At 55.2% G+C, this 23135-nt stretch overlaps 9 protein-coding genes across 9 annotated transcripts; 5 read left to right on the forward strand and 4 right to left on the reverse strand.

Annotated features, from left to right (window-relative positions):
* Positions 1 to 868: 868 nt before the first annotated feature.
* Positions 869 to 1746, reverse strand: J7T54_006459 (gaf protein; the record flags this gene model as incomplete). Its single annotated transcript, XM_051502893.1, has 4 exons — positions 869 to 902; positions 1001 to 1311; positions 1594 to 1698; positions 1744 to 1746. 4 exons carry the CDS (start codon positions 1744 to 1746, stop codon positions 869 to 871), a joined length of 453 nt encoding a protein of 150 aa, XP_051365270.1.
* A 445-nt stretch (positions 1747 to 2191) lies between these two features.
* On the forward strand, positions 2192 to 3274 carry J7T54_006460 (uncharacterized protein; the record flags this gene model as incomplete). Its single annotated transcript, XM_051502894.1, has 2 exons — positions 2192 to 3171; positions 3220 to 3274. The coding sequence occupies 2 exons, from the start codon at positions 2192 to 2194 to the stop codon at positions 3272 to 3274; spliced, it is 1035 nt and encodes a 344-aa protein (XP_051365271.1).
* Positions 3275 to 3867: 593 nt separating this feature from the next.
* On the forward strand, positions 3868 to 4357 carry J7T54_006461 (Fatty acid-binding protein-like protein; the record flags this gene model as incomplete). The annotated part of the gene is made up of 3 exons (XM_051502895.1): positions 3868 to 3883; positions 3940 to 4140; positions 4194 to 4357. The coding sequence occupies 3 exons, from the start codon at positions 3868 to 3870 to the stop codon at positions 4355 to 4357; spliced, it is 381 nt and encodes a 126-aa protein (XP_051365272.1).
* A 121-nt stretch (positions 4358 to 4478) lies between these two features.
* J7T54_006462 (Nitronate monooxygenase-like protein) lies at positions 4479 to 5803 on the reverse strand (the record flags this gene model as incomplete). The annotated part of the gene is made up of 5 exons (XM_051502896.1): positions 4479 to 4587; positions 4637 to 4825; positions 4874 to 4959; positions 5203 to 5618; positions 5680 to 5803. 5 exons carry the CDS (start codon positions 5801 to 5803, stop codon positions 4479 to 4481), a joined length of 924 nt encoding a protein of 307 aa, XP_051365273.1.
* A 446-nt stretch (positions 5804 to 6249) lies between these two features.
* J7T54_006463 (voltage-gated potassium channel subunit beta-like protein) lies at positions 6250 to 7372 on the reverse strand (the record flags this gene model as incomplete). Its single annotated transcript, XM_051502897.1, has 3 exons — positions 6250 to 7017; positions 7075 to 7229; positions 7282 to 7372. 3 exons carry the CDS (start codon positions 7370 to 7372, stop codon positions 6250 to 6252), a joined length of 1014 nt encoding a protein of 337 aa, XP_051365274.1.
* Positions 7373 to 9746: 2374 nt separating this feature from the next.
* J7T54_006464 (CK1 CK1 CK1-G kinase) lies at positions 9747 to 11216 on the forward strand (the record flags this gene model as incomplete). Its single annotated transcript, XM_051502898.1, has 3 exons — positions 9747 to 9875; positions 9930 to 9999; positions 10051 to 11216. 3 exons carry the CDS (start codon positions 9747 to 9749, stop codon positions 11214 to 11216), a joined length of 1365 nt encoding a protein of 454 aa, XP_051365275.1.
* An 829-nt stretch (positions 11217 to 12045) lies between these two features.
* On the reverse strand, positions 12046 to 12827 carry J7T54_006465 (p24 family protein alpha; the record flags this gene model as incomplete). The annotated part of the gene is made up of 3 exons (XM_051502899.1): positions 12046 to 12195; positions 12257 to 12562; positions 12624 to 12827. The coding sequence occupies 3 exons, from the start codon at positions 12825 to 12827 to the stop codon at positions 12046 to 12048; spliced, it is 660 nt and encodes a 219-aa protein (XP_051365276.1).
* Positions 12828 to 13286: 459 nt separating this feature from the next.
* J7T54_006466 (SWR1-complex protein 4) lies at positions 13287 to 15122 on the forward strand (the record flags this gene model as incomplete). Its single annotated transcript, XM_051502900.1, has 1 exon — positions 13287 to 15122. The coding sequence occupies one exon, from the start codon at positions 13287 to 13289 to the stop codon at positions 15120 to 15122; it is 1836 nt and encodes a 611-aa protein (XP_051365277.1).
* A 5706-nt stretch (positions 15123 to 20828) lies between these two features.
* On the forward strand, positions 20829 to 22914 carry J7T54_006467 (maltose O-acetyltransferase-like protein; the record flags this gene model as incomplete). The annotated part of the gene is made up of 3 exons (XM_051502901.1): positions 20829 to 21531; positions 21584 to 22782; positions 22849 to 22914. The coding sequence occupies 3 exons, from the start codon at positions 20829 to 20831 to the stop codon at positions 22912 to 22914; spliced, it is 1968 nt and encodes a 655-aa protein (XP_051365278.1).
* Positions 22915 to 23135: the final 221 nt, after the last annotated feature.

Here is a 23135-nt window from a genome sequence, read left to right on the forward strand (position 1 = left end):
TGAAAGGAATGAAGGGAAAAGGGTTGGGAAGAGAAGGTGACGCAAAGTGTTTTGCATGGCATTGCATGCCAATATCGGCCGCCGGTTGGCGTAGCCATCTGAACGCGTGGTTGGGAAAGCCCCATCCACGTCCGGGACGTGTCGCACCTGCCCACTCTCACGCCCTAGCAGTCAGCAGCACCCAACTTCCAACAAGAACCAAGAAATTGGGCGCGGCTGCTTGGCGGTGGCTGGAGATAAAGAGATACTGGACAGGGATAGGGGCTTCACGAGCACTCGAGGCGGGCAGCCGCTGGAGGTGGTACACCAATCATTCACGTCAGCCACACTTTTTACTACTGGAAAGTCGGAGGCTGGGTGAGAAGTGCCCCGCTGCATCGTCGCCGACAGGGGTCTAAATCGACCACTGGGGTTGTGATGCAAGATCGATGCCAGGGGCTTTCTTCGCATAGTCTTGGATATTGATCAGAAATAAGACCATCCGAGCAGCACCTCGTATCTGTACACGGATAGCGCTTGGGCAGCATGCAAACCATCTTGCCTGAAACTGCCTCGCAGCGGTCTAGGACATATGTAACTGATGCAGGTACGCACGCACGTAGACCCGATACTCAGCCACGATCGAGTCACGATTTGTAAGGATACGCGGCCCAAGCATGATACTCAAACTCGCATCAATGCTGGCTGAGTCCAGCGCAAGCAAACGAAGAGCGGGACATGCAACATGGTGATCAGTTTCATATTGGATTTGGGGCAGACTTCCAGCCCTTCTTGGCCAAGACGGAGGGACATTGCCTTGAGACATGCTTTCGTCAGGTCTCACCACACCCGACTCGCCTGATTCTACTTCTGTCTTCAAGAACCGTTGCTACAGGTACAGCTCTAGGATCTGAACCACGAGCCTGCCGAGTCTCGGGACAATTCTCTGCAGCGACTCAGAAACTACGACATTGCTCCTCCAGCCGCCCGCGTCACCAGCACCAGGCCACCCCGGACTCACCAGTCGCAGCTGCGAGCCAGCAGAGCTGCCAACTCCTCCAAATGCTTCTGATCGACCTCGTCGAAGCAGTCTAGTTCGGCACAGTCGATATCAATGATAGCCACCACCTTTTCCTGTCCGTCTTTGGCTGTGGCCACGATGGGTACGACAATCTCGCTCTTGCTGTCGCCATCACAAGCAATGTGGCCCGGAAACGATTCAACGTCTTTCACCAGCTGCGTCTTTCGCGTCTCTGCAGCCGTACCGCAGACTCCGCGGCCGAAGAGGATGGTTTGGCAGGCCACTTTCCCTTGGAAAGGCCCGAGGATGAGCTGTGGCTTGCTCACAGACGGGTCAAGAACGTAGAAGCCTTGTGGTTTAGTATTGCTTCGCGTGCATAGGACTTTGCCTCGCTTACCGGCCCAATTGACTGCAGCACTTGGGGCTGGCAAAGACTTGTATGCATGCCATAGTAGTGAGGCTACATTGGCCAAGTTGCTTTGGCGTTTAGCCACTGGGTTCCAGTCCTTACTAGCCTCCCATGGAATCTTACCAAACCTATCGACTATTGTCAGCACAACTAATCATACTTAGTCACACCTTAATTGGCTTACCCAGTTCCTTTGATCGGTCAGAAGACCCTCAGCTTGGAGCAGGACTTGCTCATAGGCGTCTTCTTTTGTAATGTCAGAAGCGAAATTTGAGGCGTCGGCGTGAACCTGTCGTTGTTAGTCAAGCCCCAGTAGGCGACAAGGGAATATGACCATTTTGGAGGTGGTATAAAAGTTCGATAAAGACTATTGAACAGTATTAGGTGTGTAGTGCGTCGAGTTTTCAGGACGGATAGCATCGGCAGGTGCTGGATATTTTTGGTGTTTAACTTAATTTTGGAGTGGATGTCGACATCTGATACTGGTCACCCACGCAAGCAAGCACAGCATTCGCCTGGAAACTAAAAGGTAAAACATCAGCCTAAAAGCAATTGACTTTGTCTATGGTTAACTCTCGCATTGGTTCCTCTGGCCACTCTACAATAGATCTTAGACAGATTTTCATTGTTGGCACAGGTGGGCTAAACATAATGAACCAATCATAGCGTATGAATGGTAGCCAGAGTGGATACCACAGACCCTGCAGCGACTGATCTGAAGGCTGAAGCTTCGAATCCAAGAAAGCCAGTTTAGTCACCAACCACTCGGTATACTCAGAACGATGAGCTCTCGCGCACCATGGCGATGCTGCGCGCCTATGAGGAGCCACACCTATGCTAATCCACGCATACACTCGGCACACCAGGCCAAGCACACCCTTGCTCGCCCCGTTCGGAAGCCAGTCGCTCGTCAGGAAAAGAAGCCCGCCGTGCATAACGAAATCATAAACCCACCGCGATCGACGCGACCGCCTTTACTGGTTAACCCGTCGCGCGAGCAGTTCGAGTCATACTGGAAATATCTGTTTGAAGTCGGCAAAGGGTATGTGACATTCTACAAGGAGGGTCTCAAGGCTACGCTGGCCAACCGCAAGCTGGTGAAAGCGAAGCTCGAACGCACACCAAAGGACGACCTACCATCAATATGGAACCCGAATTTCGTGCCCAAGACATTCTCGCGAGCGGATTGGGTGCTTCTGTGGCGGAACCGACATGATCTGGCACGACTACCTATCTTCGGGCTGATGGTGATTGTCATTGGGGAATTCACGCCACTGGTGGTGATGCTCTTTGATGGGCTGGTACCCTACACATGCCGCATACCGTCTCAATTGCTGCATTCCCAGGAAAGGGCGGAGACGCGTCGTGGCTTGGTGTTCAATGAATTCGATGCGCGATACCCAGGCGGCGTCTTCGACCCGAAACTGTCCCCTTACGCCGCACGCAACCAGGTCCTGCGGACGCTCTACTTGTCTGGCGACATGTGGGAGAAATTGCGCATCGTGCCGCCGGGTATGTGGCACATCAAGGGCAAATTGCGCCTGGCCTTCCTGGAGGGCGACGACAAGAACCTCATCAAAGACGGCGGGCCCATGGACCTTGTCAATGAAGAGCTGCGCATTGCATGCGCCGAGCGTGGCATCAATATCCTGGGCAAAAGCGAGACGGAGCTACGAGGCTGGCTCTCCGACTGGTTGAGGCTGACTGCTGCCGAGGATGGCGTGGAGAGAAGGCGCCGCATGACAGTGCTGCTCTTAACGCGGTACGTGGACCTCTTCACAGGGAGAACCAAATGCTGACCAAGTTACAGACCCGAGCAGTGGCCCCAGACCCGCGATTTCCCAGTCCCCGAGTGGACTTTATGAGTAGCTGACTTGTCATGTATAAAAGCTGTAACAACAGGTGGCGAGGCACGTAGAAGACATGGCGTACATTTCATTTCCATAAAGATATATCACAGTCTGCCCCACAAGCAGCAAATCAATGTGCATGGACTGCTTCTAAGTGTGCTTTCTACATCTCCTGGGTTAGTTGTGTTGCGTTCCAGCTGTATGTACTCTATCAAAGAGGGGCCTGAATCAGCTAGAAATTGCCCCAAACTTCGTTGCTATGTCGATCCTCCGAACTACTGCCAGTCGCCTCGTGAGGTGCTTACACGGACTAGTTAAACTCGCAAAGTCAACATCAGTGCGGAAGTTCCGAGGTTGGAGAACGAGCGTCGACCACTCGTTGGTGTGGGGGTAAGGCCGGGGTACGGCGCGCACATGATGACGAGCTACGGACGGACGGTCCATCACAAAATGCGCCTGACGCCGAGGCTCGCGTCACATGCTATTGTACAAGAGGACACCAAATTGTCCACACTTCGCCCTTTACCTTTCCTACACGACACGACCACAGTCAATTATACCATACCTAGTCCTTCCAAACTGATTATCGCCAATTCGAAATCGCCAGAATGTCCCTCAAGAATGGTAAGACAGACAAGAATGACCTTTGCGCGACCAGACGGATCTGACCAGCGCGACAGACAAGTTCCCTGCTTCGGCCGCGTTCGACACCATCAACGAGGCCCTGAACGCTACCGACGCTGACCGCAAGGACGCCATCAAGCAGGGTAATGGCATCTACGCTTTCACACTGAAGAACAAATCCGGCGAGACGGAGAGCTGGCACATCGACCTGAAGGAGACAGGCAAGGTTGGCAACGGCCTTGGCACGAAGCCCAATGGTGAGTCTCTCCCACAGCAACATACCGATTTTGAGACGCTAACGAGTGCGCAGTCACACTGGCTCTCGCCGAGGATGATTTCGCCAACCTGGTCACGGGCAAGGCCAATGCCCAGCGCCTGTTCATGTCGGGCAAGCTGAAGATCAAGGGCGACGTGATGAAGGCTACCAAGCTGGAGCCCATCTTCAAGAAGGCCCAGGGCAAGGCGAAGCTGTAGAGAAGTGGATTGGAAGCAGTCGATGAGGTGTGGTGTGTAGAGTGGCCACATGTGAGCATATACCTGAACACAGAATGATCCATCAACCCCGTGCCCTTATACCGAACCACACCCAAGGGTGTCAAATAAGCTCGGTCGCTCGCTTCAAAGTCTCAACAGCCTCTTTTCGTACCTCACGGACAATCTCGGCAGCTGGCTGTGTCTTTTCGACTAGTCCTACACCGGTACCACTGGATACGTCAGCTTCAGCCTCAGTCGCATTGGCGCCTTTGTACGTACGCCCATGTGCTGATGATCTTCTTCGCCTCTTCCTCTGTGTACTCTGTGCGCAGCGCCTCCTGGCATTCTTCAAGCGAGGAGCCGCTCATGAACCTCTCGTGGAGAGGTCCAATGATAGCACGACCATCATAGGTATGACTGATGTGCGCCCAGATAGGATTGTTGTTGATGCGGTCATTGAATGAAGACCTGGACATGAGCGTCAGTGAACAGTCGAACAATGTGGAAAGGGCTTACTTTAAGGTTTGTGTGCCGCCATCTGTGGTCTTGAGTACCATTTCTTTGCGGAACTCGGGATAGACAGATTCGTGCGCGACAGTAAACTGAGACTGTTAGCCGAAGAGCCTTCTCCTAGAAGTTGGTGAACCTGCCCGTGTACCCATTACAGCGCCGGCAGTTCCTTTATTATTAGTATGATATCGCTTTGGAAGCTGGGTCCACTTACCCATCATCATGGTCGCTGCGACTGAATCTCCCGTGGAGATGCCTCCGGCTGCAAGCAGCATCACTTCCTTGTCGGGAAACTCTTTCTCGATCATTCTCCGGACACTCGGCACCAGACTCACCACGCCAGAGCCCCTCACGTATTGATGACCGCCAGCGTCGCTGCCTTGGCACACAACGACGTCTGCACCGTCCCTGACAGCCTCCCGGGCGGCAGTGAGATGGCCGACTTGAACGAACACTACAGGCGGAGTCTCGAGACCCTTCAACGCGGCAATGATCTCAGCGTGTGGCTTGATCGATTCTTGGGGCGCAAAGAGCCATACTGCCAGCGGCTTATGGGCTTTGACGATGGGCAATGCGGTCTCCTTGAACAAGCCAATGGACTTGTGACTGGAGAGGAAGCTAATGCCGATGGGTAGCCGAGAGATCAGGTCGATATGGTTCCTCAGAAGCTCGCGGCACTCCTGGATGTCCTCTTCAAGCTTTGAAAGCTGCTCCGAGCCGGCTGACACGTCGACAACAGACGCAATGAATCCTAGGAAGCACGATGAACCACAGGAACATGAGTGACAGGACAGAGGCATCAGGGGGCTAACCTAGACCACCAGCTTTGCTAACCTCAGCCGCCAGTGCCGGGCAGGCAGCGCCTATCATAGGTCCATTTGCTACCAGAGGGAACTGAGCATGAGGGACGATGCTTCTTAGCTTTGATCGGAGCATCTTTGGCTATCGTTTCGGGTGAGGAGAGTATATGTGGTAACGAAGTGGAACGTGGGAGACGCGGCGGGTGATCGGGGGCGATTTAAGTGCTCGGGTGGCAAGCGGCATTTGCGGGCATGCGGATTTATGTGCTTTTCCCCAACAACAACGTCCGCAGATTGAAATGGTCACATGCAAGAAGAAATAATAGTCACAATTCTCTTTGAATGATAGACCGCTCAATGACATGCACTGTGAGTTGGGCCGACTATTGATCACCTACACTCCTGCAAGCTTGAGCCATCCTCGGTACATGTACGTTGCGTTCGCCTATCCATACACATGTAGCTACCGAAGCGTCATGTGGCCAATGTAGTTTACAATGGCGATCTAGAAGTGTATGTATTCGTATTCTCTACAATGAGTCTATTCGTTGCTGACCACGGCACTCGGGTTGGTTGATTGCTCTAGAACCTCTGCGTTATTTCAGCTGGCTTATTGCCCAGTAGCTCATCGATCTCCTTCAGAATCTCCGGCGTCAACTTCTCCACAGCCGACAGAGCGTTCACATTCTGGTAGATCTGCTCAGGCCTGCTGGCTCCGATAATGGCGGAACTGACATTCGGGTTGGCTAGAACCCAAGCCAAGGCCAATGTGCCCTGGCTGATGCCCAGCTTCTCAGCGATAGGCTCCAGCGAATTGACCTGGCGGATGACAGGATCCCATTTCTCCTTTGGGTTCTTGCTCAGAAAGTCCTTGATAAAGGGCACGTCAGTCTGAGCGAAGCGGGAGTCGTCGGGGATGCCGTTCTTGTATTTTCCCGTCAGGAGGCCCTTGTTCAGCGGAGAAAACGTTGTGAGCCCCAGACCAGTCTCGCGGTATAGATGAGCGTACTCCAACTCAACCTTCTCGCGGTTCAGCATGTTGTATGCAGGCTGCTCCATCAGGGGCCCGATGAGCCCAAGCTTATCGGCGTACCGCCATGCCTGGGCAATCTCGTCTGCATTCCACTCGGAGGTACCCCAGTACAAAGCCTGGCCCGTGGTGATGAGATGATTGAAAGCACGGACTGTCTCCTCGATGGGGGTTTGACGATCAGGTCGGTGGGCGAAGACAAGATCAACGTATTCGAGGTCCAGACGCTTGAGCGATGCAGCCATGCCTTCCAGGACGTGCTTCCTCGAAAGACCTTTGTTGTTGACAATATTGTCGCCAAATGCGCCTCCCCAGTAAAGCTATTATTCAATCAGCATCACCAGCCTTGCTTGCAGTACCTGGGTAAGGGGACACACCTTAGTGGAAACCACCAGATCGTTCCGCTTCCAGCCGAAATGTTTAATGGCTTTTCCCATGACGATCTCAGACTTGCCATCGGCGTACCCCTCGGCGCAGTCGAAGAAGTTGATGCCGCAGTCGTATGCTGCCTTCATGCAGGCAAAGGTTCCCTCTGTGCACTTGTCAGGGCAGGTATTCCTCCTCCAAGGACGGGCTCAACGCACCATCGTCAACATGGCCACCGGCCGTTAGCCAACCGCCAAGCGAGATGGCAGAGACCTGAAGTCCTGATCGACCCAGGAATCGATACTGCATTGGTGGCAAATTGTCCGCACCTGCCATTGTGAAGGGAGGCCGAGCTGATAACGTTTTGTCAAGAAGGCTGCCGCAGTGAGGGTGTCCTAGTGGATCTTCTGGGCACTCGAGGCAATAGGTCGTGATAGAAACTTCTTTCTTCTCCGGGAGAAGGGGAAGGCTTTACATATCTAGCTCAAGCGATTAAAAGGACTCTTTTGCTGCCCCGTCCACGTAGTGGTAGAAGTGTTGATGCGGTGATTTAAATCATCGAGGCCAATACCCCGCGGATGGTATCGTCGAATTATTAATACTATTCCTCTGCACCTACGTCAACGGTAAGAGCTTCGATCTATTAGCTGTCGGGCACCTAGATCCGGGATTCGCTTTGCGGGCGCTGCTTCTCATGCTTATGCGGGGGCCATTGACTGTGGTGATACGTAGTAGCAGCCGCAACCAAATGAACGTCACTGGTGCTTCAGTATTCTGTTCAAGAGCTCACAACACGCTGATGAACTGAAATGCGGGCTCAGGCAAAGGTTGGCTCGTTCAACCTGGCGGCACGGGGAGTGGACAGCCCGTAAAGCATGAATGGAAATAAAACCATGAGCCGGGGTTCAGTGATTTGATGCTGTCTATGCCCCTAACAGCTGAATAAAGGTCAAATCGCCAGTTTGGAATAATAAGTTAGGAATCAATCACATCGGCTACTCGTAGTCGGCGTAGTGTCGTGTGATGTTTTGCGCAGACGCGAGCATACAGTCTTTTCTTCGTGTTTCGGCAGCATGGCAAGTTGTTGCTGGTGAAAGCAGGAATTAATAAATCTTGATCTGTCTGCGCTCAGAGGGCTGGATTCCAGACCCTGAGCGCCAAGGCAGGAACGGTGTGGCCCATATACCGAGCAATAGCTGAGAAATTAGGTGCGGACACAAGTACCTTCTTTGTTATGGGTCCGGGCGTCGTACCTGGCGTACCTGCCTGTGCTCAGATGCTCCAAAGCGCGCCAAGACCGGACCGCACCCGATGCTCACTTTCATTGGATTCGACGGCGCCTGGTCAACAATTAATTACTCGTGCCGGTCCCAGAGTGCTAATCAAACCGAACTTAATCAGGGCATTCGGACTGTAGGTATGCTGTGTCGCTCCTCAGGACTGCGATTGAAAAGGTTCCGACGACGCAATCGTAAATTTCATGTTCAACAAGTCGCGCGTTTCGCTGCGTCCGACAGGATTTACAGGTGGTGTGCACCTCACTTCACCGTATGTCTGTCAGTCAGTGGGCGTAGGGGAAGAGGGCCGCTGTAGCGTTGGCGTTGGCACCTGCATCAACCAAAGTAATAGCCCCAGGCGAGGGCCGGAATCGTCACAGACCAATCACGGTCTGCTCTCCAAGGCCCTACCCACCCTAGCTTTTTCGAGACCGCTGTCCACCTGTTTAACTCAATCCGCAGGCTGGGGGCGCTCTGATGCTGCCACTGGAGGAAACCAGGCTCTCATGTCCAGTCCCACCGTCCGGTTCCCCTTTGCCTTTGCCGTCCCGTCCCATCGTCTCCTTTCCTTCCCTCTCCTTCCCTCATTGCTCACCAGGCACCGATCACTCGCCCTCGTCAAGCGCCTTTTGCAAGGCTCAGCCATCGCGCTCTGCTCCCGTCGACAATTAGACTGGGTGGCCGACTTCAAAAGTGGTCTCTCCCCAGCCTCGACACACGAGCATCGCATCCGCCCGATTCAGCAAACAAGCCGTGCCGAATCGATCCCTCGAACCGTAGCCATTTCCCGCGAGCCCACGACATCAATCCTACGATAGACTTTTGACAATAACGGTTATATCCTGAGGGTACGTGAAGAACAGTCAGACGTGCATCGTATTTGTCGCGTGGAATTAGGTGCACAGCATCACATACGCATCACCCGCTGAATTTGCATTTGTCCCTTTGGGCTCCCCTGTTCTCGCCGACACCTGGTTCGCCCGATCATGTCCAGGACCGAGCGTAGTTGCCAGGCATACACATATCATCAGCAATTGCGCACAGGCAAGGACATCTTCGTTGATTGTCACGGCCCCTTCTCAGCCAGCAGCCACCAGACGTTGCGTGGCTGTGGAGCAATGTCCGGTGTGCCTTAGCAGCCTGTCCGCCCTGGCTGCACTTGTGTTCGGCCTAAGCCTCCTCATGGGCATTGTTTTGTTGTCGTCGGATTGACCCTACTCTCCAGCTGTTTGCGGCTACCGGACGCCATGAACTTTTACTTTTGCTCAAGGTCGCTGACAGCAACTCTCATCCTTTAGGTACCAGCGCGCTTCTTTGAGTCGAGTCGACCTCTGTCTTCCACAAACAACCGATATTGTGCATACTATCAGCCTTGAGTGATCACTGATACCTCATATCCTTTCGAGATGGCATCCTCCTCCTCCAACGTTGTCGGCGTTCACTACCGAGTTGGGAAGAAGATTGGCGAGGGCTCTTTTGGTGTTATTTTCGAGGGCACCAACCTCCTGAATAACCAGCAAGTCGCCATCAAATTCGTAGGTGCTTCCACAATATCAATCGTTTGTTATGGGGACTGATGAATGAGTTAGGAGCCTCGCAAGAGCGACGCCCCCCAGCTTCGCGATGAATACCGAACATACAAGATTCTCGTCGGCTGCCGTAAGAAAAAACGTTACTCTACCAGACATCAGGTCGCTGACTTCAAGGTAGCCGGCATACCAAATGTCTACTACTTCGGCCAGGAAGGTCTTCACAACATCCTGGTAATTGACCTTCTCGGACCGTCCTTGGAGGACCTCTTCGATCACTGCGGACGCCGATTTTCCATCAAGACCGTTGTCATGGTGGCCAAGCAAATGCTTTCGAGGGTGCAAACAATCCACGAAAAGAACTTGATTTACCGCGACATCAAGCCCGACAACTTCCTCATTGGCCGCCCTGGCACCAAGGCCTCTAACGTCATCCACGTAGTAGATTTCGGCATGGCCAAGCAATACCGCGACCCCAAGACGAAGCAGCACATTCCTTACAGAGAACGCAAATCTCTGTCTGGTACTGCGCGTTACATGAGTATCAACACCCATCTGGGCCGCGAGCAGTCACGAAGAGACGACTTGGAAGCATTGGGTCACGTTTTCATGTACTTCCTGCGGGGAGGTCTCCCCTGGCAGGGTCTCAAGGCTGCCACCAACAAGCAAAAGTATGAGGAGATAGGCAAGAAAAAGCAGACCACCGCGATCAAGGACCTCTGCGACGGCTTCCCCGACGAGTTTGGCAAGTACTTGACCTACGTTCGCAACTTGGGCTTCGAGGATACCCCTGACTACGACTACCTGCGTGAGCTCTTCACGCAGGCGCTCAAGGGTGTTAACGAAGTCGAGGACGGCGAGTATGATTGGATGAAGGTGTCCAAGGATTCGGGAAAGGGCTGGGACAACAAGGGGCACAGCAATGCACATCTGCACAACCCAAACGCGCGCCTCGGAGCGTCTCAAATGGAGCTGCACAGCGGGATTCGTCCCGGGAATACCAACTCTCACCAGCAAGCACACAACCTTACTGTCGGCCGTTTAAACGCCGCGCAACCCCCACCTCCGTCACCGATCAAGCAGACTGGGAAGCAGAGAGATCGGCAAAACGCCCCAGGCGCTATCCCAGCGCAACGGAGCAGCGCGATGGGTCTCCGAGGCGACGCAGCAACACCGGCTGGCTCGACGCAAGCCCAGTTCCAGAACAGTGCTCAGAACTTGTCTCAGGGGAGGGGCCCGCAGCAAACTCAGGCTTCGCAGCCAACACAGGCTAGCGCTCGTCCGGCTGAGGCTCAGCCGCAACCCAGCGGATTCCAGAAGTTGATGAAGACAATCTGCTGTGGTTAGTGACACAGACTTGGGTTCAGTCGACAAAGATCTCGCAAGGATAGCTGCTTGAGCCTCGCTGGTCGGCATCCATATCATCTGGGCGATTCCTGTCCTATGTTACGCGTCGGGAAAATCCCAGCTTGGCGGGGGTCCCTATCCCCTACCTCACGGCTCATACAGCGTTCTTTCATCTGTCTGTCCTCGGTGTCATCAATCGCGCACATTCTGAGAGCTTCGGCTACTGGGAAGGAAGAAAGCATGTATAAGCTAGCGAACAGAAAAGCCTTGGGTTTGAATTTGTTTTCATTGGAGCCTGGCATTCCTCACGACAACCCTACACCAAGCGGTTGACGTGTAGCGCAGCAGGGCGCAGCAGGTTGATACTGGCAGCATTGGGTCGGTTCCGGTGTTATTCTCCTTTCTTATCTTACACCGCTCTCATCGTTTATAATATGTTTCCTAGGTCGTCACGTCGTTGAAGCGGAAGAGCAGCATGATTGGGGATGTAGTAAAGAGCACTGCAACGACGTGGAGGGTCGCTGCTTGAGGAGAGATGGTTTTCAGCGATGACAAAGGTTCTTGGTGACTATTAGTTCTCATGAGATCGGAGCTGCAAATTAGGCTGCAAGCATTGATTGTCACATTGTAATGAAAGAAGGCGTTCATAGACAAATACAGTACTCTTTCCGTTCATGCTCTGCGTTCTGTGACCCAACCGGCGAGCCCATTTTTGCCCCAGATGATTGCTACATTGAAAAGCCGCCCAACTCTGTGGTTGCGCATGCCGTACCATGCTTTGAACCCCAACGCTTACCGACCAGAACTCCCAAAACAATCCAGCCATCTTTTACGTGAGCTTTTGCTTGATGAAGAAGGAGCGCAAGTTGGACAGCTGCCACACGCAGGTGATACCCATCACAACAAGCTGGATCAGGATCCAGCGAATGACACGGCTGTTGGTCGACTCGGACTGATCTCTGAACTCGGCTTCGCGTTCCTGGAACTGTGTCAATGTTGCTGCTGCTGCCGGACGTGTAACTGGTGGTACTGCTGCTTACCCTCTGGAAGACCTGCTCCCTCCTCACGTCCTTCAGCCGAGCGTTCAGATCCTTGACACGCGAGGCAATGTCCTGGAGCTTGTTCTTGTCGGTGCTCTCAATCTCGTTCGTCTCGCCGATGACAAGATCCAGCTGGAGCTTGATGCCCCCGTTCGGGTTGCTGGTGCTTAGCCAGCCGCTGCGGCCGGAGCTGGAGTTTGGGGTGAAGCAGATCTTGTGGTTGCCGGCCTCATGGGCGGTGAAGTGGAACTTGCCGGACGACGAGCCCTTTTGCGAAACAACGCGGTGGTCGTTATCAAAGACCTCCTGTTGGCGAGTTCATTAGCCCATGCTTCCGGGTCGGCGCGAGGGAGAGAGATCAACTCACGTCCACAGAGATGTAGATGGAAATGCCGGCATGTTGCTGCCACGAATTCGCCCTGTCGTCCCATTCTTCAGCTCCATAGTGACCCACGACGAGGGTGTCCTTGGGCAGATCCTCGAAGAAGCACTTTGGGGTCGCGGCGTCGATGAAGAAGTACAAGGCGTGGGCGGCGGAGGCCAGCATTAGGAGCGAGATGAGAACCCTCATCTTGAGGCAGTCGGGTCTGGAGGAGCAAATCCAGGGTGTAGCTGATGATGGAATGTCCCAAGTCCAGAACAATTGGCGTCGTCGTCGGTGACTTGGGGATCGTGGTGTCGCGACCCCAGGTGGGCTATGGGCCAGGTTGAAGCTGCCACCTGTCAAGGGGCGCTCGGCACGTGACCCTCCGAACGCCAAACTGCAACCCGCGTTGGGGATGAGGATTTTGGTACGGAATTGATTAAACAACGAAACGGACCCCCCGCTGCGCATCAATATTCGTCGTTCTATGCATACGGACCATCCGATACGATATACCCAAGCTTTTCCAGTTATCGCGACGAGACTTCACACCTCGCCCGAGCGGGCGCGACCGCCACGATGAGTTCGAACGATCTACGCGATGTACTCAACCTACCCGACAGCAGCTCCGTATCTGGCGCTCCAGGGGCCAGCCACAGACCATCCATGAAACAGCGCCTATCCGCACCGCGATCGAACCTCAAGGGCCTAGCGCGTGAGGTGCAGAGCTTGGGCGGAGACAACCCGGTTGCGATTGTACCAGAGGTTTCCAGCTTCAAGAAGCGGCGGCTTGCGAATCGAAAGCCCGCTGCCCGATGGGACCTTGCGCCGTTCCGCAACTCGGCGCGCGACGACCCGAGTCTGGTGTTGCGGCACTGGAGGAGGCGAGACGGACAGCATGGACTACAGCAGCAGCAGCAGCAGCAACAACAACAACACGGCGCAAATGGAGACGCAAGCGCGCAACCGACGACGGAGCAGAACGGAGCGCAGGTAAAGCAGGAGGGCGACAGTGTTGTGCCGTCTGTGGAAACGCCCAAGCCAGATGAGATTGAGGACTCGGCGTTTGCAAAGTTCAACGTGCGACCGAGCATACCACATTACACGGATGAGCAATACAAGACACACCTAAAGAGCGACGACTGGTCAAAGGAGGAGACGGACTACCTGATGGAGCTCGTAACCGATTATGACGTGCGATGGCCTCTTATCTGGGACCGGTACGAGTGGAACCCACCAGCCACCAACGGCGTGGCGGATGCTGATGGCGACGAGAGCAAGGCGGTTGTGCCGAAGCAGGAAGCTCGCTCGATGGAGGACCTGAAATTGAGATACTACGAGATTACGGCGAAGATGATGGCGGCCCAAAAACCCATCCACGTCATGTCACAGGCCGAGTTTGAGCTCCACGAAATGATGCTGCATTTCAATGCGCAGCAAGAAAAGGCGCGCAAGGACTTTGCCCTCAACGCTCTGAAGAGATCACGGGAAGAAGCGCGCGAGGAAGAGTCGCTGCTGCTCGAGGTCAAGCGCATACTGGCGCGTAGCGAACGTTTCAACGAAGAGCGTAGGGAGCTATACAATCGCCTTGACTTTCCTCAGTCCGAGCAGGATATCAGCAGCATCAAAACGTCCCAGGGCTTGCAGAACCTGCTGCAACAGCTCATGGCAGCCGACAAGAACAAGAAGCGAAGGTCACTCATGGGCGCGGACAGTGCCCATCCGGCGAACGCAGCGGCGGCTGTCGCCGCAGCCCAGGCTCAAGCTCAGGCACAAGCGCAAGCGCAAGCCCAGGAGAGCAGCCGGCGTGAGAGCACTGTAGCCTCGACGGGCGCGACATCTACGCCTACAGGAGGCAAGAAGAAGGGCAATCAACAAGCCGAGCGACCCAAGCTCACGGAGAAGGAAGAGCAGGTCTATGGCGTATCGCATCACGACCGTCTCACTTCAGGGCCTATCTTCAGGTCCGAGAAGATCAACAAGATGTTCACGCACAAGTCGAATCAGCAGCAACAGAGGATTAACAATGTCCTGCTTGAGCTGGACATTCCTCCCAAGCTCGTCATGCCCACGGTTGCCACCACGCAGCAGTTTGAACAGCTCTTTGCGGCCGTCAATGCGCTCCTGGATGCGCGCAAGGTGGCAGACAAGTTGGATACGGAGCTCAAGCTCGAGCATGCCAAGAAGGCGGAACGAGAGGCCAAAGAATCTTCGAATCAGGCCGAGGAGGACCCAGCCCAGGACAAGTCCGATCCTGACATGACAGTCACCAAGAGCGACGAGTCTGCGTCCAAAGAGGGCAACGCTGAGGCTGGCACGACGAGCGAGGCACAGGAAACGATGGAGCCGGCGGCTGATTCCCACGGCGAGGAGCCTGGTACACAGGACCCAGTGGAAGGCAAAGAAGCGGCCATTGAAGAGAGCAGCGGAGGACCGCACAAGCGGAGTGCGAGTGTCTTGAGCACGACGAGCGACAAAAGTGCCAAGCGCCAGAAGAAGTGAGCCGATCTGTGTCGAGAGTGCGTTGTTGCTGCCGCTCATGCGTCGGACAGCAGCGGTTGCTATTAATATCAGAAACGCTCGTTGTGCACACTGCATGATCAGGGGAGGGGCCACGAGCGTGTGGGGATGTAGCAATAGGAGAAACATGAAACATGTTCACATGGCAATGTCCGTGTGTGTGCAACAATATCGCAAGGCGTGATATCATCGGGCGCTTTCCATAGGCGCTCGGGTGACGTGGGCCACCCGTGGTGATTATATTGCGGCCAGGGGCGGACGGGGAGGTCCATCGGGAGGCAAGCAGTCGGTAACCGCCTACCAAGCCTCATTGCACGTCCAGATAAGAAGGAAGCGCTTCGAGATTTGTTCTGGGGGGGTGTCGTAGTGAAAAAGTGGCAGCTGATAAATATTCAGGAGAGGCATGTCGTTGACTTAAGCAAGCTGCTGCTCATCGGCGGCTGGGTCCCCGGCTGCTGCTGGAAATAGCCAGGGTCACTAAAAATACTTGCCGCTTGGAGGAGGGGCGTGTGCAGGACTCGTGTGTGTGTGCTGCTGGCTGGGAGTCTAGGATAATGTGTTTGGCATCGTTGTCAAAGGGGGAGGGAGTGTTAAGGGCCCTCCCTGGGTGGAAGGCGTGAGACCAGCCTGGCGGTTCCTCGACGGCGACACTGGGGTACATGCTCGTTGGCTGCGCGCGCAGAGCCACCAATGGCGTGTAATACTTGGTCCTGGGTAGCGCCGATGAAGACTGCAAGAGTCCCGAGATGCTGGGAGAAGGGGGCGTTGATGGATTTCGAGGGCGTCAAGACGACGATGCGGATTTGACAAGCGCAGCGTCGCCCCCCCCCTTCTCCCGCTCCTTGGGAGGTGTACGCGGCTAGACGACCCTGAGCACTGGTTCGAGACATTGCCGCCCAGCTCGCGAGATGCGTCCGACGTGCGTGGAGCTCGTGGAAGCGCATGGTGTGCCTTGCAGATATGCACATCTCACACGTCTTCCGAGATATCCTGACGTATTTTGGCGCCGTGCTCGCATGACGCGCAAAAGACTCTTAAAATAGCCAGGTACAGGGAGACAAGGGCGACTAATCTCCTTGAAACAGACTCAAGTGAATGTCTCTGCTCGGCGGTTGGCGGTGGTGAAGGTGTTGTTGTCTTCGTTGCTGCCGTTATTGATGACGTTGGTGTTGAAAGCGCCAGGCGCTTAGTGGGCGGCTATTCGACCCGCAGAGCATCATTGGACAATGCACAGGCGCAGGTCGGGCCTGGTCCTCTCCTGGGGAAATCGTCAGCAAATCTATTTCTGGAAGAACAGAGTGCGCTCGTTATATGTTTCAGACTCCCAACCTGGGGACATGGACGTAGTCAATTTGCTCTGACAGACCGACGTTGTCCTCGACCGCGGCTGTTGCAGGCAAGGTAGGCAAGGCTTGGCGCCGAGTGAACTGATTTCGCGCGCATGTGAACCCGGCGACTCGGCGGCTCAGCGTGCCTTTCTTTCGCTGGGGGAGGACGAACCGAACAACACTGCACTTTGGCATCTTCGCAGTTGTAGCGCGTTGGAAGGCAATGGAATGGATGGAATGCTTGCGTCAAAGATGCCACATGACGTGGTTCACGCCGCCACGAGCAAGTCAATTCTCGTGATCACGATGACCAGTTGAGGGCATGGGGCCCACCGGACATGGAAATGCCGTCCAACGCGCTCCGAAAGACATGGCCATCTGCACCTCCCGTTCTTCTCCCTACAGGCGACCTACCTACCTTATCCTTTCGGCATTCTGCCGTAGGAAGGGGGAAGGGGGAAGGGGTTGTTGCAAGGGCGATCGGCGCCGAGGCATGCTGCATTGGTGCCATGTGTGACGACGCGGGCCACGCTCCAGCAAGCACACGGATGAGACGTTGGCCGGGCTTGCTTGCTTGGTTGAGTCGGTTGCATGCCCTCCCTCGCAGTTCTATCGTTCGACGAAGACATGTCAATTCGTCATGTCTATCCGTGCTTCTGAAGATGAAACGGCCCAACGCATTGCGGACGAAAATAGTATACGTACTCGCGCGGCGGCGGCGGCAAAAGCGCACATGGCCGATCGCGTCTCACCCAAGTACCTCGCCGGTAGATTGCCGCGGGACGTCGACGACGACAAGCGACGCACCGTGCGGTCTCGTCAAGCAACGACTGTGCCCTGCTAGCGCAGGCTGCCCACCGTGGACGAACTGGAAAAACCCAGGGCATCGGCGTTAAACCTGCCCGCAAAATGGGGGCGCTGGCCGTTGCGCGCCGACCGGGCATCTCCACTCTGCCTACTACTCCATTCGAAGCAATGTGAACCAAGGCCTTTGCACGATATACAGCACATTGTTATTGCTGTGTAACATACAGCAGCAGTACACCGCTCCCCAGCTTGTTTCGAGCTTCAACCCGAGGATTGGGGGCGGCCTACCTCTCTAGGCGGTGTGCCGCAGCCAGAACTGGCAACGCTAAGACGCCAGCGCCAGCGCTAACATGTCCATGCTGTCAGCCTGTCACTGCTGTGTGACCTGGCGTCTTGAACAAGCTCTTTCACAGCCCACGGGCCAACATTGTCAGCTTCTTGGCCTGCAATGAATAGCTCCGTATCCGTATATGTACCGTAGCCCAGGCGCGACAATGCGACGGCCCGCCCCAGCTGGGCATGATTAGACTGATCCGTCCGAAGAGTCCCAGGCTGTGGTCATGAGCAAAAACTGAAACAAAAAAAAACCCAACGTTCCTTTGGAGTTTGGAATAATAACCCGCGTCACTCTTTCAATGGCCTTGCTTACCGACTGGGAAGCATCCGATGCTGGATTCACCGCATACCTCTGTCGGTATGAACCTGCATTGATCTTGTTCGTTTGTTAGCGGTTCTCAGGAAAATGGCCGATGCGGGATATGATATTGACAGTTCCATGTATGTCCCCGGCAGTCCGCTAGTATCGTTGCCTGGCAATGCTGAGGGCTCCTGTCAGTGAGGTAGCCGCTTGATGACTGGACAGCAGTTGCGGCATCGTTTGTTATACGTACTAGGAGCACACTGACAATTGTGCTCACGCAGTCTTCGGCTCTCCGTACCAAGAACAAACTACGGTGATCATTTGGGTGCTCGGGATGGAGGTTGGACTGTGGGTGTGGCTCTCCTAGCCGCGGACCGCACGCTTGATAGGGATGGCGCCAGCTCGTGCTTTAAACGCGACCAGGGCAACGCAATGCATTAACACCCCTGTCCGAGACCTGCCATTGGCCCCTCTTGGATTCGTGTGGCTGAATCGATGGCACTGTTGAACGGAGCATCACCGTCCACGTACGCCGTTAACGAACGTTCAGCATTGTGTCCATGGCTCCAGGCTATGGCCTTATTAGCGCGTCATTTAAGGCCTGGGTAGTGATCAGACCCAAGTTCGCAACTTCTTTTTGATGGGCTGTGGGCGGAATGGCTACTCACCACGTACTGCAGTGAAGTGTAACTTGGCCCCCTTGGTTCAGCAACGCTGGGAAAGACCAGTGCAACTAGGGATACGCAGTCGCCTTGGTTGGCCACTGCGCTCATGACTCCAAGCTACACCGGAATTGGTGATAAGCTTCCTGGTCCTGGGAGTCTGGTGAGTCGTGACGTGCGATTCATAGGCAAGTTGAACAAAACAAAATGGCTGCGCTAACGCCGCCGAGAGAGGCGGGCGGGCGGACACACGGGATATCTGCGTGTACGTACGTATCTGGACTGGAGGCGGCACTTTGGCTGCAGAGACGCCCCTTGTCGCCATTTAACGCCGGCACCGCCGTTAGCCCGACCCCCTGGTTTGCGACAAGAGACTTTGGAGGCTCCAGGCATCACGGGACATGCAGACTTTGAATGTCGAACATGTCGGCTGGATCTCCATAACCGTCGTCCGGTGGCGGGTGTGTTGGTCCTAGTCCTGGTGATCGACGTGAGGAACCCGGAAGACCGCAGCAACGACTGGAGACCGGAGCGGTTGTCACTCGCCGATGTACCTGACTTATTACTTATTAGCATTCTATTAAGGCCAGTTTATATTTAGTTGCAGGTGGCTGACCTATTTACGCACTACCATTTGAAGTCTTATGTACATTCCCCTCCCTGACTGAGGCCAGAAAGCGCCAGCCGCGGAAGCGACGCAGCCAGGCAAGCAAGACCAAGGCATTGTCAATCAATGAAGTGCACAGGCTTCAACTGATCTGTTCGTCAACAGCTCCAGCTTCATCGTTCATTACCACCTTGTGAATTCCTCAGTACTTGGAGAGCCCCCGTACGTACTTCAAGTTACATCCGCACTGTCGCTACCGCTGCCGCTGCCGATGTAGTGGCAGGTAGCCCCCAAGTACTCCATAGCTGCACAAGCGCAGCTGCCCTGTTAACCGTCGCGCGGATGCCCTGTCATGTACCCCGCTCCGTGCGAAGAAAACCGACATGAGCTCCAGTCGATGCCGGATGGAGCTTCATGTCAACTAGCGGAACGGAAAGCACGAGCAAGGGTCTTTCTTAATCTTGCCCGCCTGAGAACTCGAGCCACCACCGCGCCGGCCAAGCCAAGCGCCTTGCCGCCTACAACAAATCTCACGAGGGTCCCTCCAGCAGCAACCTGAGCCAGACAACCCCGAGGGACCGCTTGAAAGGAACTTTGACGCCAGCCTCGAGCGCGACTCGACTCCAGTTCTGCCCGCCTCAACCCAGACACGACACAAAGCTCAAACAAGGCCCAAGGCGCTGTAACTGTGACACCCGCCACTACTAGCCCCAGCCCGCCTCGCCGACATAATTTATCACGGTACTGAAAGCTCGATCAAAGACCCGGACTGCACTGGAGACGGTCGATTCGAACCCTCCCTGCTAATCACACCTCACCCACACGGCAACGCAGGTCGAGAGCAAGGAAGCACCACGCCCGCGAGGACCGCGCTTTAATGTATCATCACCACCCAAAACTGTCCGCAAACCCTAGCCAGCCTCTTTTGTGCCTTGCTCAGGCTTTCACTCCTCCTTGTCGTCGTCGGCACATTCGTTCATCGCATATTCGCTCACTCATCAACCACTCTTCGTCAGCTCACCCACGACACTGGCTTCAGCTGGCCTGAACTCAGCACAGCATCACATCGCCCTCTCACGCACGTCTGACGCCGACGCAGACGCCGACGCAGACGCAGACCAGGCCCGTCCCAAACTTGGACGATTCGTCTGTAACAGTGTACCGCAGTCTGTAATTGCGCGTCACCATTGACCAGGCCTAAGCGCGCGCCACCTACTTGACGCCCACCTGGTGAATTGTGTTTGGGACGTTGCCTCCCAAGCTCCCGCATCCGCCTAAACTTACTTGATTGGGAGTCTGTTTCGGTTGCTGAGCCGTAATATCATAACAGGCGCCTCATCGCCATCGGCTGAACACATTGACCTTGAAAATTGTGGCAGCCCACACTTGCAGGTCAACGCCCGGGCAATCCTCTGCAGTGACCTACCTTTGCGGCGATAACCACGGTTTCGACCCTCCCCTAGGCCGCCGGCAAGACCATCGCTGCCACTGCGCTCCATCTGCGTTACTCAATCATTGCGGCTAGCCCAGGCGCACAGAAGAATCGTCACAAAGGTTACGCCGATCGCCGTACATCAGCTTCTTCAGTTGGACAATTCCGCCAGGCGCTGAGCGCCGAAAGTTGCCTCTGGCGTCTTCTCCACCATGTCTGGCTTCAGGGCCCTCAACGTCGGCTCGCCGAGCATCTCGGAAACACCGACTATCAAAGTTGACAATTCGGCAGCGGCAGAGGCTCCTTCAAGCAAGGCATCGCCTCCTTTTCATGCCCCAGATGATGGGTTGAGGAGGAGAGATAGTTCAGATCGCCCTACCATTCAGACAAGCGGCCATGGGATGGACAGGCAAGACTCACACAAGAGGAAGCGCTCTGACTCCGTCGAGCGTCGGCAGGACCACATATTGCAGGAGCGTACGCCTGATACTGCGACCATGCCGCCACATGGTGCTCATCGTGATCCGTTCGGCACACCCCAGCGAGAGGGATATCGTGGTCCATCAGAAAGCCAAGACCGCGAACACCGGACATCTCACCAACAACGGCCGTCATACGAGAGTCGACAACCTGGCACCATGTCGCCGGGACCAAGACAAGGCGACGACCACCTTGGGGATGCGCTGCGAAGGACACACGAACAGTCTGAGATGGGCGATTACCCGAATACGAGCCCTGAGGCGGACGAGGCATCCCACTCGTACTACAGCGGACAGTATAGTCAGGATTCCCGGCAAGATCCCATGCTGCAGCATGATCCCAAGAAACGCAAGCGCAATTTCAGCAATCGGACAAAAACAGGCTGCTTGACATGTAGGAAGAGGAAGAAGAAGTGTGATGAGACGAAGCCTGAATGTGAGTTGATCATGGGCCGCGCTCGGGTGATCAATCGCTAATCAGTAACAAGGTCAAAACTGCGTCAAGGGCGCGTTTGTCTGTGCTGGCTATCCTCCCCAAAGGGGCTCGAGCTGGCAGAAACCCGAAAACAAGTCGCCCACTGTACCATTGGAGTCGAAGGATCCTACCTATGTGCCTCCGGGTGCGTACGGTATGCCGCAGCAAGGCTCGTATGCAAGTCAGCAGCAACCTGTCAAAAGGGAGCCCCTCCCGCACTATCGGGGTCAGGCCCTCAGGATCGACCCGCCCCAAGGCCGGCCTCTGGTCACGGATGATGACCGGCCAACAGCGTCAACAATCCCGAGCGCGTCTGTCACGAGCCCTGATAACAAGCTGTCCGCCATGCCCTACACGCCCGCCAACGCTTTCCCGACACCCATCAGCGCGAACACGCAACCTCCGCCGTTCAGCGACAGGATGGCCAAGGATTACCAGCAGCGCGTACCTTCGCTGCACGAACTGGGCAGGAACGAGCCTGAGACTCCCCATCCAGATCGCCAGCGAGGCCAGTTACCTCAGATTAACCTGCTTCATCCGAACCGCAACAGCAGCCCTGCTCCTCCGTCAGCAGTACAGTCACCGTCAAGCTCTCAGATGGCCGCGCAACTGGCCCTGTCCCAGGCCGCGTACTCGCAGAAGCGCACGCAAAAGGAGCAGATGCTCGTCGGCCGTCCCTTCTACCCCTTCGACAAGGAGCTTGTCCTGGAGAGGGAGCGCTGCGCAGCGGCGTGCTGGAGGTTCAACAACCTGACAACACCGCCAAGTTACGGAGTTTCGCCCGAAGAACGAGCGCGTCTCTTTCTGGAGATTCTGCAACCTCGCGATCCCATCCGACTCTCCCCCGGAGAGGCTTCCCCGATCACCCACGTCGGACACGTGGGACGCTCCGTCACAGTCGAAACCCCGTTCAATTGCGACTATGGCTATAACATTACCATTGGCAACTACGTATCCATCGGGCGCAACTGCACGATCAACGATGTCGGAGAGGTCAAGGTTGGCGACAACACCGTCATCGCGCCGAACGTCAGTATCTACGCGTCGACTCTGCCAGTGGATCCTAAGAGGCGCCAGGGAGGGCAGGGCCCTCAGTCCGGCAAGAACGTGACGATTGGCGACAACTGCTGGATTGCTGGCGGTGTGACGATCCTCGCGGGCATCTCAGTTGGGAAGGGCAGCACCGTGGGGGCCGGTTCTGTTGTCACCAAGGTATGTTTATTTTCATTGCCATCCGCGCTTCACCTCGCGGCCCAGCGCTGACCCTCTTTCCTGCAGGATGTCCCCCCTTTCACTGTCGTGGCCGGGAATCCGGCTCGGGTTTTGCGTGGCATTTCGTCTTGACCTGCATAATTACCATCTTTGGCAGCACACGTTGCGGTCGGCGATGCCATGGCGGTTTAGACACATCTATTCGGGATGTACTGTGGGATAGGTTTAGAGTATGGCATTATGTTTCATGAGCACATGATTGGGAGCGCAGGGTAACGTCAGGAATGTCTGCGCAATGTTATTTATTGGAAAGAGGGAAAAGGGGCTGGGCTTTCGTTTCGAGGCGAGCTCTG

This window comes from Emericellopsis cladophorae, assembly GCF_022114955.1.
Source record: "Emericellopsis cladophorae strain MUM 19.33 chromosome Unknown NODE_4_length_1054762_cov_117_872525, whole genome shotgun sequence".
NCBI lineage: Eukaryota > Fungi > Ascomycota > Sordariomycetes > Hypocreales > Bionectriaceae > Emericellopsis > Emericellopsis cladophorae.